Source organism: Mesoplodon mirus (assembly GCF_964341445.2).
Source record: "Mesoplodon mirus genome assembly, chromosome: 4".
NCBI lineage: Eukaryota > Metazoa > Chordata > Mammalia > Artiodactyla > Ziphiidae > Mesoplodon > Mesoplodon mirus.
This window is the reverse complement of record NC_138979.1, coordinates 80,919,270-80,931,703: the sequence shown is the minus strand read 5'-3', so window position 1 is coordinate 80,931,703 and position 12,434 is coordinate 80,919,270. Positions and strand designations below refer to the sequence as shown.

The 12,434-nt window shown below is 40.8% G+C and overlaps 1 protein-coding gene across 7 annotated transcripts in view; it reads left to right on the top strand.

The window, feature by feature from the left end:
• The window catches only part of CHD2 (chromodomain helicase DNA binding protein 2), a 122,477-nt gene that overhangs the window by 90,517 nt on the left and 19,526 nt on the right, over positions 1–12,434 (top strand). For all 7 annotated transcript variants that reach the window (XM_082617122.1, XM_082617125.1, XM_082617120.1 and 4 more), the window contains 5 exons: positions 876–1,004; positions 1,917–2,057; positions 3,750–3,884; positions 7,595–7,773; positions 9,787–9,886. In XM_082617122.1, coding sequence (XP_082473248.1) covers positions 876–1,004; positions 1,917–2,057; positions 3,750–3,884; positions 7,595–7,773; positions 9,787–9,886 — 684 coding nt within the window. The remainder of the gene's footprint in view (positions 1–875; positions 1,005–1,916; positions 2,058–3,749; positions 3,885–7,594; positions 7,774–9,786; positions 9,887–12,434) is intronic.

The following is a 12,434-nucleotide window of genomic DNA, read 5'->3' as shown; positions in this document are numbered from 1 at the left end:
GGAGGTAGATGGCATCATGTTTGTTTGTTTTTTTTTTTTTTGCGGTACGCGGGCCTCTCACTGCTGTGGCCTCTCCCGTTGCGGAGCACAGGCTCCGGATGTGCAGGCCCAGCGGCCATGGCTCACGGGCCCAGCCGCTCCGCGGCATGTGGGATCTTCCCGGACCGGGGCACGAACCCGTGCCCCCTGCATCAGCAGGCGGACTCCCAACCACTGTGCCACCAGGGAAGCCCCTGCATCATTTTTTTTTTTTTTTTTTTGCGGTACGCAGGCCTCTCACCGTTGTGGCCTCTCCCGCTGCGGAGCACAGGCTCCGGACGCGCAGGCCCAGCGGCCATGGCCCACAGGCCCAGCCGCTCCGTGGCACGTGGGATCCCCCCGGACCGGGGCACGAACCCGCGTCCCCTGCATCGGCAGGCGGACTCCCAACCACTGCGCCACCAGGGAAGCCCATGCATCATGTTTTTACTTGCTTAAATTACTGTATCTGTTTGAGTAGATGAACACCTTTTCATTATTTTTAGATATAACATGCTTCTAGTTTTTTTAATGTTACTCTTATTTTACATATTATCTTTATTTATATCTTTGTACATAAGGTTTTTTTTTCTTCTTTTGAATTTTATCTTTAGATTGAATTCCAAAAAATGGAATCAGTAAGTTCAAGGGTATGGATGTTTTTGTGTGGCATAGGAGATTTATAAGGCCTATAGTTTCTTTTTTTCTACTTCAGGTAAAATTGGTTGCACTCCTTTTAATTTTCTCTGAGTTTCCTTGTTTGAATTATATGGCTGCTGCTGTTCCAAAGAATCATGATGTTATTTGGTCATGCTCTTGAGGGACTTGATTTATCATCATTTTCTTACCCTTTCCAGGCCAAATTAAAGAAGCGGAAGCCTCGAGTAAAGAAGGAAAACAAAGCACCGAGGCTGAAAGATGAGCATGGAATTGAGTTTTCATCTCCTAGACACTCAGATAATCCATCAGAAGAGGGAGAAGTAAAGGTATGAGGCTGCATTTCAGTTGAGATTATTTTTAAGTTACATTTATTGTGCCAACTCGTATAAAATCATTTGAAATGTGTTTGGTTTACATGCCAGAGTAGATGAAATAAAAATAGAAACTATGTTATATCTTTGCTTAACCTGTGAGAGAGGAATATAGTTGTTCATTTAAAATCAGCAATTGAAAATTCATAATAGAAGTAAATTTGTAATGGAAGGAAATGAAGGGAACCATGCAAATTTCAGTGATAAATGGCAATTGACACTCACCCTCATTGCTGGGAGCGATAGGGAGTGGTGGAGACTCTGGTTAACCAGGGAGCTCATGCCTAATGTATAGGGGCAGCTGTTATCATTGTTGGGCCAAACAAAACTCATCTGTGGATCAGGTTTGGCCCAAGGCCTGTCAACTTGTAACCTCTGGTCTAAGCAATATGAAAGGTAACTTGCTAGCATTCAGTCTGTTGTTTCAGTGACTGAAAACTTTATGGGATTTTATTTTGTTACTCTTCAAGTGTAACTGCCCTTTGAGGTTATTTCCAGGATCAGCAGTGGGTATGTGAACTAGCATGGATTTGAGTCAAGCATGCATGAATTCAAATACTAGCAACCTTACTAGTTACTACCTGGCAGGTATATAATCTCTTTGTTCCTCAGTTTTTTCCACCTGTGAAATGGGAATGATAATGCCTGTGTTGAAGGGTTAATATGAGAAATAAAGAGAAGATGTAAGTGAAGAGCATCTGCCTCTACAGGCTTCACTTTAAGCAGATAGCTTTAAGGCTTTATGCTTGAGAACATGCTTCTGTGGACACAGTGATGAACCATTGGGGGCAGTGCTTTTTTTTCTAGAAAGTAAATGAGGAAATGTAAAGTTTGTGGCAAAAGCTCATAACCTTGTTTGTTTTCTAGGATGATGGCTTAGAAAAAAGTCCAATGAAAAAGAAACAGAAGAAGAAAGAGAACAAGGAGAACAAGGAGAAACAAATGAGTTCTAGGAAAGACAAGGAAGGGGACAAGGAAAGGAAGAAATCAAAAGATAAGAAAGAGAAGGTATCGATGTCATTCTACTTACTGAGATGCCCGCAGCCTTTGAAATTCCCTTCTAGGATTTAGAAGTAGAATGGGTTTGAGGGCCCTGAAATAATTGTCATTTTATGAGTATATCCCAGAAGGAAGGATGGGGCTGTCAGGGGGATGCCTGCACCTCTTCCTGCAGAGAGGGGAGTGTGTGAGTTGTGGTGTTCTTTAATATAGAATCCTTTATTTGCTCTTCTATTACACATTTCAGAGGGGCTGTTGGAATGATACAGGACAGGTAACTACTTGATACAATGGTCTCAGACTCATGGTAGAAAAGCACAGTCCACAGATGAATCTGAATACATGAAATACTATCAAATACTATCAAGAGTTAAGCTTTTGGAGTAGAAATGGGTGAAAGCCCTACTATTATTATATAATCTTCATGTTGGGGTTTTATGAAGTTCATTCCAAACCACAGAATTCTGGTACAGTGTTGCATCTTGCTGACTTCTGATGAAATTATTTTGCAGTTAATCTTTAATCATTGTTAAAACATACAAACAAATAACTGCCTTAATTCCACCATCCAGTTATAGCTCTAACAGATTTCTTGATGAGCACCTTTGGAACTTCTTTATTATGCATATAAGAACAAATATAAAATAAAAATCAGACCAGACTGTTTGGGTAACCTTTTCTCCCCACTTAGCAATATATCACAAACAGCTTTCCAAGTGAATAAATAAAAGTTAAAATCATTTTTAATAGATAAGGAAGATTTGTTTGATTATAACATTTTGGAAACAATTTAAGTTTCCCATATTGAAATTGCTTTCAAATTTCTAATGTTATAAACTGTACTGTAACAGATACCTTTCTTTGCATCTGTGCTTCTGCAGAAAGGTATTCTTCTTTTAAGGTGAAATATTTAAAAAATAAAAGCACAAAGAATGATTTAGCCAGCATCCATGTGTCCACTACCCAGATATTGCAGCTGTTGTTAACATTTTTCATGTTTACTTCAACTGGGTTTTTTTTGGGCTACTGTATTTGGTATCCATGCACTCATTACTGGGACTCCCCTCTGTTTCTTCTCCCAATTTCATTGCTCTCCTCCCTCTTCTCTCCTCTGTAACACTGCCCTGAAGTTCGTGTGAAACCTTCCTGCCCATGTTTTTATACTTTTACTACATATTACATAATCGTAATCAAAGCATAGTATTGTTTTATGTTTTTAAATGTTCATACATAGTTATTTTTTATATGTATCTCTGTCTCCATCCTTCTGCACCCTTTCATGGATAAATGAACTTTACCCATGTGGATTTATGTAAATTTCAGTCACTTGAAATATTTTAGTTAATACAGTTTCCAAGATCAAAGTGTACTTTCATTTTTAAGTTGCTACAAGCTACTCTGTGAGGGCTCTGCCAATTCACAATCTTAACCTCTTGATGACATTTTTATGCATTTTATGGATAAGGGAATAGAAGCCAGAATAGCATTGATGAAGCTAAAATTATAATTGGCTGTGTTTAGAGACAGAAGTGGGAATGACATATGACTAAACTGTTAATCAAATAGGTTTGGCTTCATGATGTCTCAAAACTGAGGCCATCCTCTGTACCCACTTGTAGTGATGTGACATAGCTGAGAAGTCCAAATTGCAAGACAGGAGTACACAAATGACAATGATTCCTTGTAACTCTTTTTTAAAAGCCTAAAGGTGGTGATGCCAAATCTTCAAGTAAATCAAAGCGATCTCAGGGTCCTGTCCATATTACAGCAGGAAGCGAACCTGTCCCCATTGGAGAGGATGAGGATGATGATCTGGACCAGGAGACATTCAGCATAGTAAGTCCTGAAGTTGAGGAATTCTGGTGTCTGCAGCCACAGTGCTTGCTGCGGCTTTGCCTTTCATAGTTCCCGCCACACAGCCTCAGTCGGTCTAAGCAGCATGACCTGAGACGAGGCTGGGGTCCTGGCTGCGTGAGCTGGAGCGGTGGCGAGCACGGCCTATCTTATGTGTTCCCGTGTTGCGGGGCTAGGAGCCAAGATGTGGCCTAGGATGTGGTCCATCTCCTCATAGGAGACAGGGCAGGTGAGGGGAGGAGTCATGGACCAAGCCTTGTATGGGATGGAAACAGGCCAGTGCGTCCTCAGGGACTTAGGCCCTTACCGGAGCTGCACGTGTATATTTCATCGTGTTCCACTAGCTTCCCTTCCCCTCCTCTCTTGAGGTCTTTTCCTTTACCCAAACTTTCACACATCACTGTTCACTTGAATAGTTAATTTAGTTTCAGAGAGAAAGTGATCTTCCAAATCTCAAAATATTCCTGCTCTGGGGAAGCAAAGCATAGAATTTTGACCTCATCCTGTAAGGCAGTCTTCTCTCTTTTTACCCATTTTTTCCCGTGTTCCCAGAAACCTGTATGCATACGTGTATTTTTTTTTCTCTTCGCACTTATCTCATTTTTCTTAAATCCCTTTACTCTTCTTCCTGTGAGCTCTCTGAGGGCAAGTACTGTGTCTTATATAAAGTATGTGTAGATGCTAGAAGTAGCTCAATAAATGAGTAAATGAATAAATTCATTACACAACCAGCTCTCTGGTCTGTTTCCTGCTTCTTCCTTAGCCCCGTGTTTATAAGAGAAAATCATAACTAACGCTTCTGTGGTACCATACTATTTAAAAAATTGCTGTTATACGACATTGTAAATCAACTATACTTGAATTTAAAAAAAAGAAAAAAAATTGCATTTACGTACTGGCTCATTTACTCTCGTTTTTATATAATGATATCTTCTAAAAATACAGAAAAATTTCAGGAATGTAATAGGCATTGATGGAGGTACCATCAAGTTTTGTCAGGTCTGAATTTTTTAAGGCTCAGGCTGTAGAGTTGAAGCTTCTGGTCATGGTTTGTTACCTCCCTAGAAGTGACCACAATTCTAATTTCAGTGTAGATCAAATCGTAATTCTCATGCGTGGTTCTAGAGTTTTACTACTTAATGTCTCTAAAGACAGTAAGTAATAGCTCATATAAACAGCCAGGCATTATTAGTGTGCTTTTTGTGTATTTTCTCCACAACAACCTATGAGGTAGGTAATTATCTCTATTTTACCCCTTAAAAAATAAGGTGAGGAGAGTTAAGTAACTTGTCCAAGATGTAGAGCAAAGATTTGAACCTATCAATAAATGCCACACTGTGTGTATCCTGTAACTTATGTTTCCTCCCTCAGCATGTACACTTTTGAGATTTATCCATGTTGATAATTATGTCTCTGATTTCAGTGTTTCATATTATTCTGTTTTATGACTTGCACAATTCATTCTTTCTCCTATTGATGGACATTGGGGTTTTCCAAATGTTTGCTACTACAAATTGGCTGCAGTGAAATTGTAAATATTTTCTTATACACATGTGTAAGAGCTTCGCTCGTGTGTAGCTTGAGCTTTTCTGCTGGGTGTTTCTTTGGGTCTGCACATCTACTGCTTTTAGATGTTGTGGAATTAGTCTTCAAAGTGATTGTAGAGATTTGTACTCTTTCCGGCAACGAATGTGAGTTCCAGCTGCTTCCAGTTCCAGTCTTGGAAATACTTGGTAATTTCTAACTTCTTAATTTTTGCCAATCTAAGTGGTATGAACTATTGACCAGTGGTGCTGTTGACCATTTACTTTCATATTTATTGGGCATTCATGTTTCTGGTGAATTGCCTTTCCATATCCGTTGCCTGTTCCAGGTAATTTTTCTCTTCTTACCTTTTCTATAGGAATCCTGTATCCATTCGCAATACTAATCTTTTATCTGTTACAGTCATGTATCTTCCAGTTTATTTTGTGTGCTTTTAAAAAATTTAAGTACAATACTGAAAAATAAATTGTAAGTATATAGCTATGAAATTATCACAAAGTGATGGAAGTTTGTCAGATTTTCACTCTTCTGAAGTTACATGGACATGTGCCTTAATAGTTCCTTATATTAGATACTTAGTGGCTGACAACCATGCCCTACAGGTCAGAGAAATTTTCTTAAATTATTTTGTGATAATTTCCTCCTCAATTCTTAATTTTATCCTACTTTTTGGATATTGGACTTTGGGAGTGGTCCCTAATATTATCTTAAACTTTCTTCCATTTCTTCTTTTCTAACTCTACTTTCTTGGAGATCTCCTTAGCTTTATCTGCCATTATTTCTTTTGAGGTTTTCATTTCTCTTGTCATGTGTTATTTCCAAGATCTTTTTTCCCCATATGGTTCTCTGAATGTTTTTATATTTCTCTTCGATTTGTTTTCCGTCACTCACGTTAGATATTTTTCAAATGGCTTGGTAATCCTTGGTTGTCTGCTCGTATTTAAGAGTAGGGACTAAACATCGGATTGGAAGCCCTGAACATGTGGGTGGGGCTTGATCGACTTTGAGAGTGTTCTCTGTGGGGTGATCTGGCTGGGCTGCTTCCTTGGAAAACTTGCGAAAGTGGGGGGGCAGCATCATTTGATTCTTCCTCTTGGTGGTCGGATTTTGGGAACCAGAGTCCTCCAGTCTCCTGACTGGAGGGTTAAGGCCTGGCTTTCTTCGTTCTAGAATCTGAGGGGCAAAAAATAAACAAATAAATAAAAAGACTGGGCGGCGGCTTATCTAATATGCGTATATTCCTACAATGCTATTCTTAGTGTAGTAGCCTTGCCTCTCAACTATGCCTGTGTAGCCCAGTTCAGAGACTTTTCTTTTATCCTCTCCAGAGAATAAACCTCCGTATCTTTTGTCGGGCAGAGTTGGAAGTCTGGGCGTCTATTATAAATCCGTTCCTCTTAGGCAGTCTTAAAAAAACAAAACAAAACAAAACAAAATCCTTATTTTTAGCCCTCATCCCTACTTCCAGAGATACTTAGCTATCGTCTACAAGAATTGCAGTATAAATCAGGTTGGTTCTCAGCTCTCTCCACTGCTGGGTTAGGATTTCATTGTCTCAGGTCTATTGAGGCATTTCACTTGCTGCCAGTATTTTGTTGCTGTTGCTTCCTCTCATTTTCCATGTCTTTGTGGGCTTATCTCTTCTTATGGTGATTCCTTTACTGTTGTTTTAGTGGATGGGGAGGGGGAGAAAAAGATTCTTGTGTTCAGTCTACTATCTTTATCTGGAAACCGTTCTCTCAGTTTCTTACAAGTCTAAAGGACTTGTAAATATTTTATCCTGTAGTTTTAGATAGTTTGTGGTGGGAGGTTTTCAGGTTAGGTCTATAATTTTGCTTCTCATTTGTCTTCATAATGGCCTTGGGAGATTATTATGCCCCTCTTGCAGATGAGGAAACAGAGCAGCGTTTTGAGAGGCCAAGTAAGCTGTAAAAGTCATCGCTCTAAGCGATGGAGCTGGGACTTGAACCTCAGGTTTTTCCGACTCTAACATTTATACTTGTTCCCCTGCCATTACCTGCTTCTCCTCTAGTGATTATGTGGCCTGGGGGGCGCTGTGTGTTCTCTGGGAATTTAGGGCACAGTAAGCACAGCTGAAGCTGTCTTTGCTGCAGGTGTTTTATGTCTCTACTCTTGGTCTGTTCCAGTGTAAGGAGAGGATGAGGCCTGTGAAAAAGGCACTGAAACAGTTGGATAAACCTGACAAGGGGCTCAGTGTACAGGAACAGCTGGAGCACACCCGGAACTGCCTGCTGAAAATCGGGGACCGGATAGCCGAGTGCCTTAAAGCTTACTCAGACCAGGAGCACATCAAACTGTGGAGGAGGTAAGCAGCCACAGCCTCAAATTGCTTGGTTTGATTTGATGACAAAGTGTGTGTTAGGGGTTCTGTTTTGTTTTATGCAACATGACACAGCCACCTAATGAAAAATTTTTTTCCCAGCAAAAGCAGTCTATTAGCAACATACCTGCAGGCTTCAGTTTTCTTTTCCTGAAATAGGCCATTCCTCTGAGACCAATCTTTTGAATGGGTAGGATGATGTCATTGTTTTATGAGAGAAATACCGTGATACTGGATTTGCTGGCCTGTCCTCAGAATAAAGACTCAGTCTTTAGACCTGGAAGGGATAGAAACCATCTATAATTTCACTACTTTACCCATCTCAGGTTAATATTCAGAGATAATATAATAACTAATTGGTTAGTTCTCTGCTAACCTCATGAGAGGAAGCAAAGGCTAAAACCACCAGAGCTATGAGTTCTCTTCTCTTTAATAATTGAAGAGCTCTAGTAGTAATTTGGATTAATGCAGTTAATCCAGAACTTCAGTTTGTAAGGCATTATGACTTACATATATTCATTTATATATTCACTTTTGATGTTTTAAGAAAACATGACTGGAATTTCTCAAAGACAATTGTAACATTAAGTCTCTTTCCATACTCCACAGTTACATTGAACTCATATATTGATACTTCATGGTTAATGTAATTATCTTTGTATAATATACCTAATATCAGTGGATTGGCTTTTGAGTGAAAAAGAGATTTAAGAAAACCTTCTGTCATGATGCTATCCATAGCATGCTTCACACTCATTAAAAAAAGAAGATCTAAGTTTTGAAATGTGACTTGACTTTCCTTTTACACTCTTACCAAACCAGATCCCTGTATCTAGCCATCTGGTTTTCTGTGTACTGAGCTTAATCCCTATTGGAAGATAACGAAAATGCATCATCCTAACGTATAGATCCACGTATAGAAGCTGGGCTGGATACTGTGCACTGGGGCCAGTCTGTGTTTAGATGTGCCAGGTACTATGGTCCTGGACTGCTGTGGTTCATAAGCAGTTCCTTGCCCACTTGTGAGGAACTGTCCATGATGAAGTGGTGATTAGAAGATCAAGTATAGTAGGAATTCCAAGAAGGAATAAGCACATGCAGAGGCGTAGTGAGGGAGGGAAGTCTTCTGAGGGCTGGGCAGGTGCACTCGAGCCGGCCTGGAAGAGCAGAGTGGACCTACTTAGATGAGGAGAGGTCTCAGGCTTCAGCAAAACCTTGAAAGTGGGACAGTGAAGGGACTGGGAGGGTCTTAGGGTTTAAAGGCAGTTCGGTAAGATGACTGAAGCCCTATTACAGAAGGCTTTAGAAAGGCAGGCAATGGTTTTCCACACTCTGCAGCAGGTTTACTTGTCCGGAGCCAGGGCAGCGTCTTCTGAGTGGCATGGCATGGTGTGGTGTGACTGCTCTCCGGGAAGTGTGGGAGGATGTGAGCCTTCCGTTCCAGCTCACGGAGGTTACCTGTGCCTCCTTGTCCTACGCACCCATTTTACCAGTCACTCCCCTGTTGACAGTAATGCCATGCTAGAGTGAGCGCAGTGGAATTGGAGGAGAAGAATCCCTTGGAGTTTTAAGGTAGAAATGACAGGCCTTGGTGGTGACGACTGGGAGGAAAGAAGGGGCAGCAGAGCAGAGATGCCTAACCGTACATAGATCCCCACCTGGGATATGGTGGTAATGACAGATTGCCCGGCAGAGTCTAGGGAGTGCAGAAGGTGGAGGAAGACGTTAGGTCCAGAGTCCTAGGTGCCAGTGAAATAAATTAGAGGGGTTTTAGCTGTGAGACAGACCCTCGTCTCCAGACCCCTAGGTCAAATTCTATTGACAGTAGCATTTAAAGGTGTATTTATTATTGATGCCAAGACCTGAAAGATTATTTCTGTAACTTATTTTCTATACTTGGAGAGTATTCCACAGCAAAATTCAATAACTTGCCATCTATAAAGAGAATAGTTATTTTTAAAATCCTGTAATTTACCAGAACAAAATTTTTTTTTTAAGGAACCTATGGATTTTTGTTTCCAAGTTTACAGAATTTGATGCTCGAAAATTGCATAAGTTATACAAGATGGCTCACAAGAAAAGGTCTCAAGAAGAAGAGGTAAAATACAAATTTAATCCTATTTCATACAAACAGATAAAAACCATTTCCACAGAAAAATTCCTTAATTACTGTTTTTTTCCTGAGGAGATGATCATAGACTCATAGGTTGTTGGTGCTAGAAAGGGCATGGGTCCTCTGCCCTTACTTTGCAGATGGAGGTCTAGGTCCAAGAGGGGGTGCAGGAGCCCACCACAGCCCAGCCTGTCTTGGATGGTGGGCTCTTTCACTGTGTTAGCTGTGCAGTTTCTCCACATGTTCCACGAGTAGTCAAACTAACACTTAAGACCTGATGGGTAAAATAGCCAATGTATTGGAACCAGACAGTGTGGAAATTCTGACAAGGAGTTGTGTTCTTACATCTCTGTGTTCTTACATCCTGGAATCATTTATTCACCAGGGCTTTTCTTCCATATGCACATGTCTTATGGTAGCTTATAAATGTGGCTCCTGAAAGATAACAGTTATGGGCAGCACATAATTTTTCTGTTCTTTTCTGGGCCACATGTACTTGGTGTCCTTCCAGCTTTTGTACGTAGGGTCCCAACCGCTCCTGTAAAGGAGCAAACATGAGAAGGTGCCCAGAAGCTGCCTCCCGTTCTTTGGTGGAGAGGCATGGGCATGAAGTGATTTGGCCGATGCTGCAGGGGCAGCGTTCCTTGTTCAGGCATGTCCCTTTGCAGATCTGGTGACTTGCCACGTGGGCCCTACCCCAATTAGTGCCAGTCTAGGAACATTTAATACCTCCTTCACTACCATGTCAAGGCTGAGGTCTTATGTCTCTCATCCCCTCCCGTATCCTCAGCACCTGGAATGGTGCCAGGCGCAGGGCAGGTGCTCAGAAGTATTTGTTGCATGAGCATATCCTGTGCCCAGCACTGTGCTGAGCTGTGGAGTAGCACCCTCAAGTGGTTTATAATTTAATTTTACATGGAAGAATATGGTAGAACAGTAATATACAGGAATAATATAGTAATACTGCTGAATGTTACTGTGAATTTTATACATTGTAAAAAGTCTCTGAAAGAATAGTCAGGAAAAGCCCCAGGAGGGAATGAAATGCGTGGGGAAAGGCCCTCTAGGAAAGAGTGAAGGTTAGGATGAGTGAAGTTGGACAAATGATGTAAAGGGTAAAGGGCTTCATTAGTCTAGGTATCAGAAGTTAGGATAAGATGAATAATCAAAGTAGTGGTCCCACTAGTTGGGGTTATAGTATACATTCACAACCTTTCTGGAGGACAGTTCAGTAAGATTTACCAAAAGACTAAAACATGCAATTCTCCTTCTAAGAATTTAGTCGAAGGAGATAATTAAGGGTTTAAACATGATTATATGGAAATGACTCGATATATCCATATCAGGGAATATTCAACTATAAATATAATATTGTGGAAGTAAGTATTCACATAAGATTTTTACAATACATTAAGTAAAAAAAGAATATCAAATAATATTTTTGTTTAAAAAAATACGCACGCATGCGCACATACACACGCACGCATGCGCACACACACAGACAGCAGTTCCCCCCACTGTGGTTTGCCTTCCACAGTTTCAGTTACCTGCAGTCAGTCGTGGTCTGAAAATATTAAATGGAAAATTCCAGAAATAAACAATTCATAAGTTTTAAATTGCGCACTGGTCTGAGTAGCGTGATGAAATCTCGTGCCGTCCTGCTCTCTCCCACGTGGGACGTGAATCATCCCTTTGTCCAGCGTATCCACACTATACGCTACTTGCCCATTAGTAACTTGGTAGCTCTCTTGGCTATCAGATCGACTGTTGTGGTATTGCAGTGCTTGAACTCAGGTAATCCTTATTTTACTAAATAGTAGCCCCAAAGCACAAGAGTAGTGATGCTGGCAATTCGGATATTCTCTTACTGTGCCTGATTCATAAATTAAACTCTCATAGGCATGTATGTATTAGAAAAAATATAGTATGTATAGGGTTCAGTACTCTCTGCAGTTTCAGGCGTCCACTGGAGGTCTTGAAGTGTATCTCCCGTGGATTAGGGGGGTCTACTGCATTATGTATAAACACGCAAAATGGCTCAGAAAGACGTAGACCAAATTATTAACAGTAATTCCCTTGGTGGTAAGATTTTAGGTCACTTCACAGTTCTTATTTTTTCCTTATTGTATTTTCTGATGTTTTTATGTCAAATATCTCACTTTTGTGGTAAAGGTATGGTGTTACTTAAACATTTAGATGTTTAGCTTGATGACTTTGGCATGGGAACTAGTTCCCACTGGGCCAGTCAGGGGTTGTTTGTTTGAGTTAGCCTGAAGAAGTTGGTGGTCCCAGTTTTACATGGCCTGAGAGCAATTTCCAAGAGTGCTGACAGCCTGACCCCTGTTCCTCGCCCCGTGCAGTGACATCCAGTGGCCTGGGCCCTTGTTCTGACAGCTGCAGGTCACTGGAGATTGGCTTCTTTGTAGTGGCCTGGCAGGTTGAGCAGCAGATGGAGCTCTGTGAGGCTTTCCATGCCCTGGGAGCTCAGTGGAATTTATGAGCATTTTTTTCCTAAGAAGGTAGTAAACAGCAG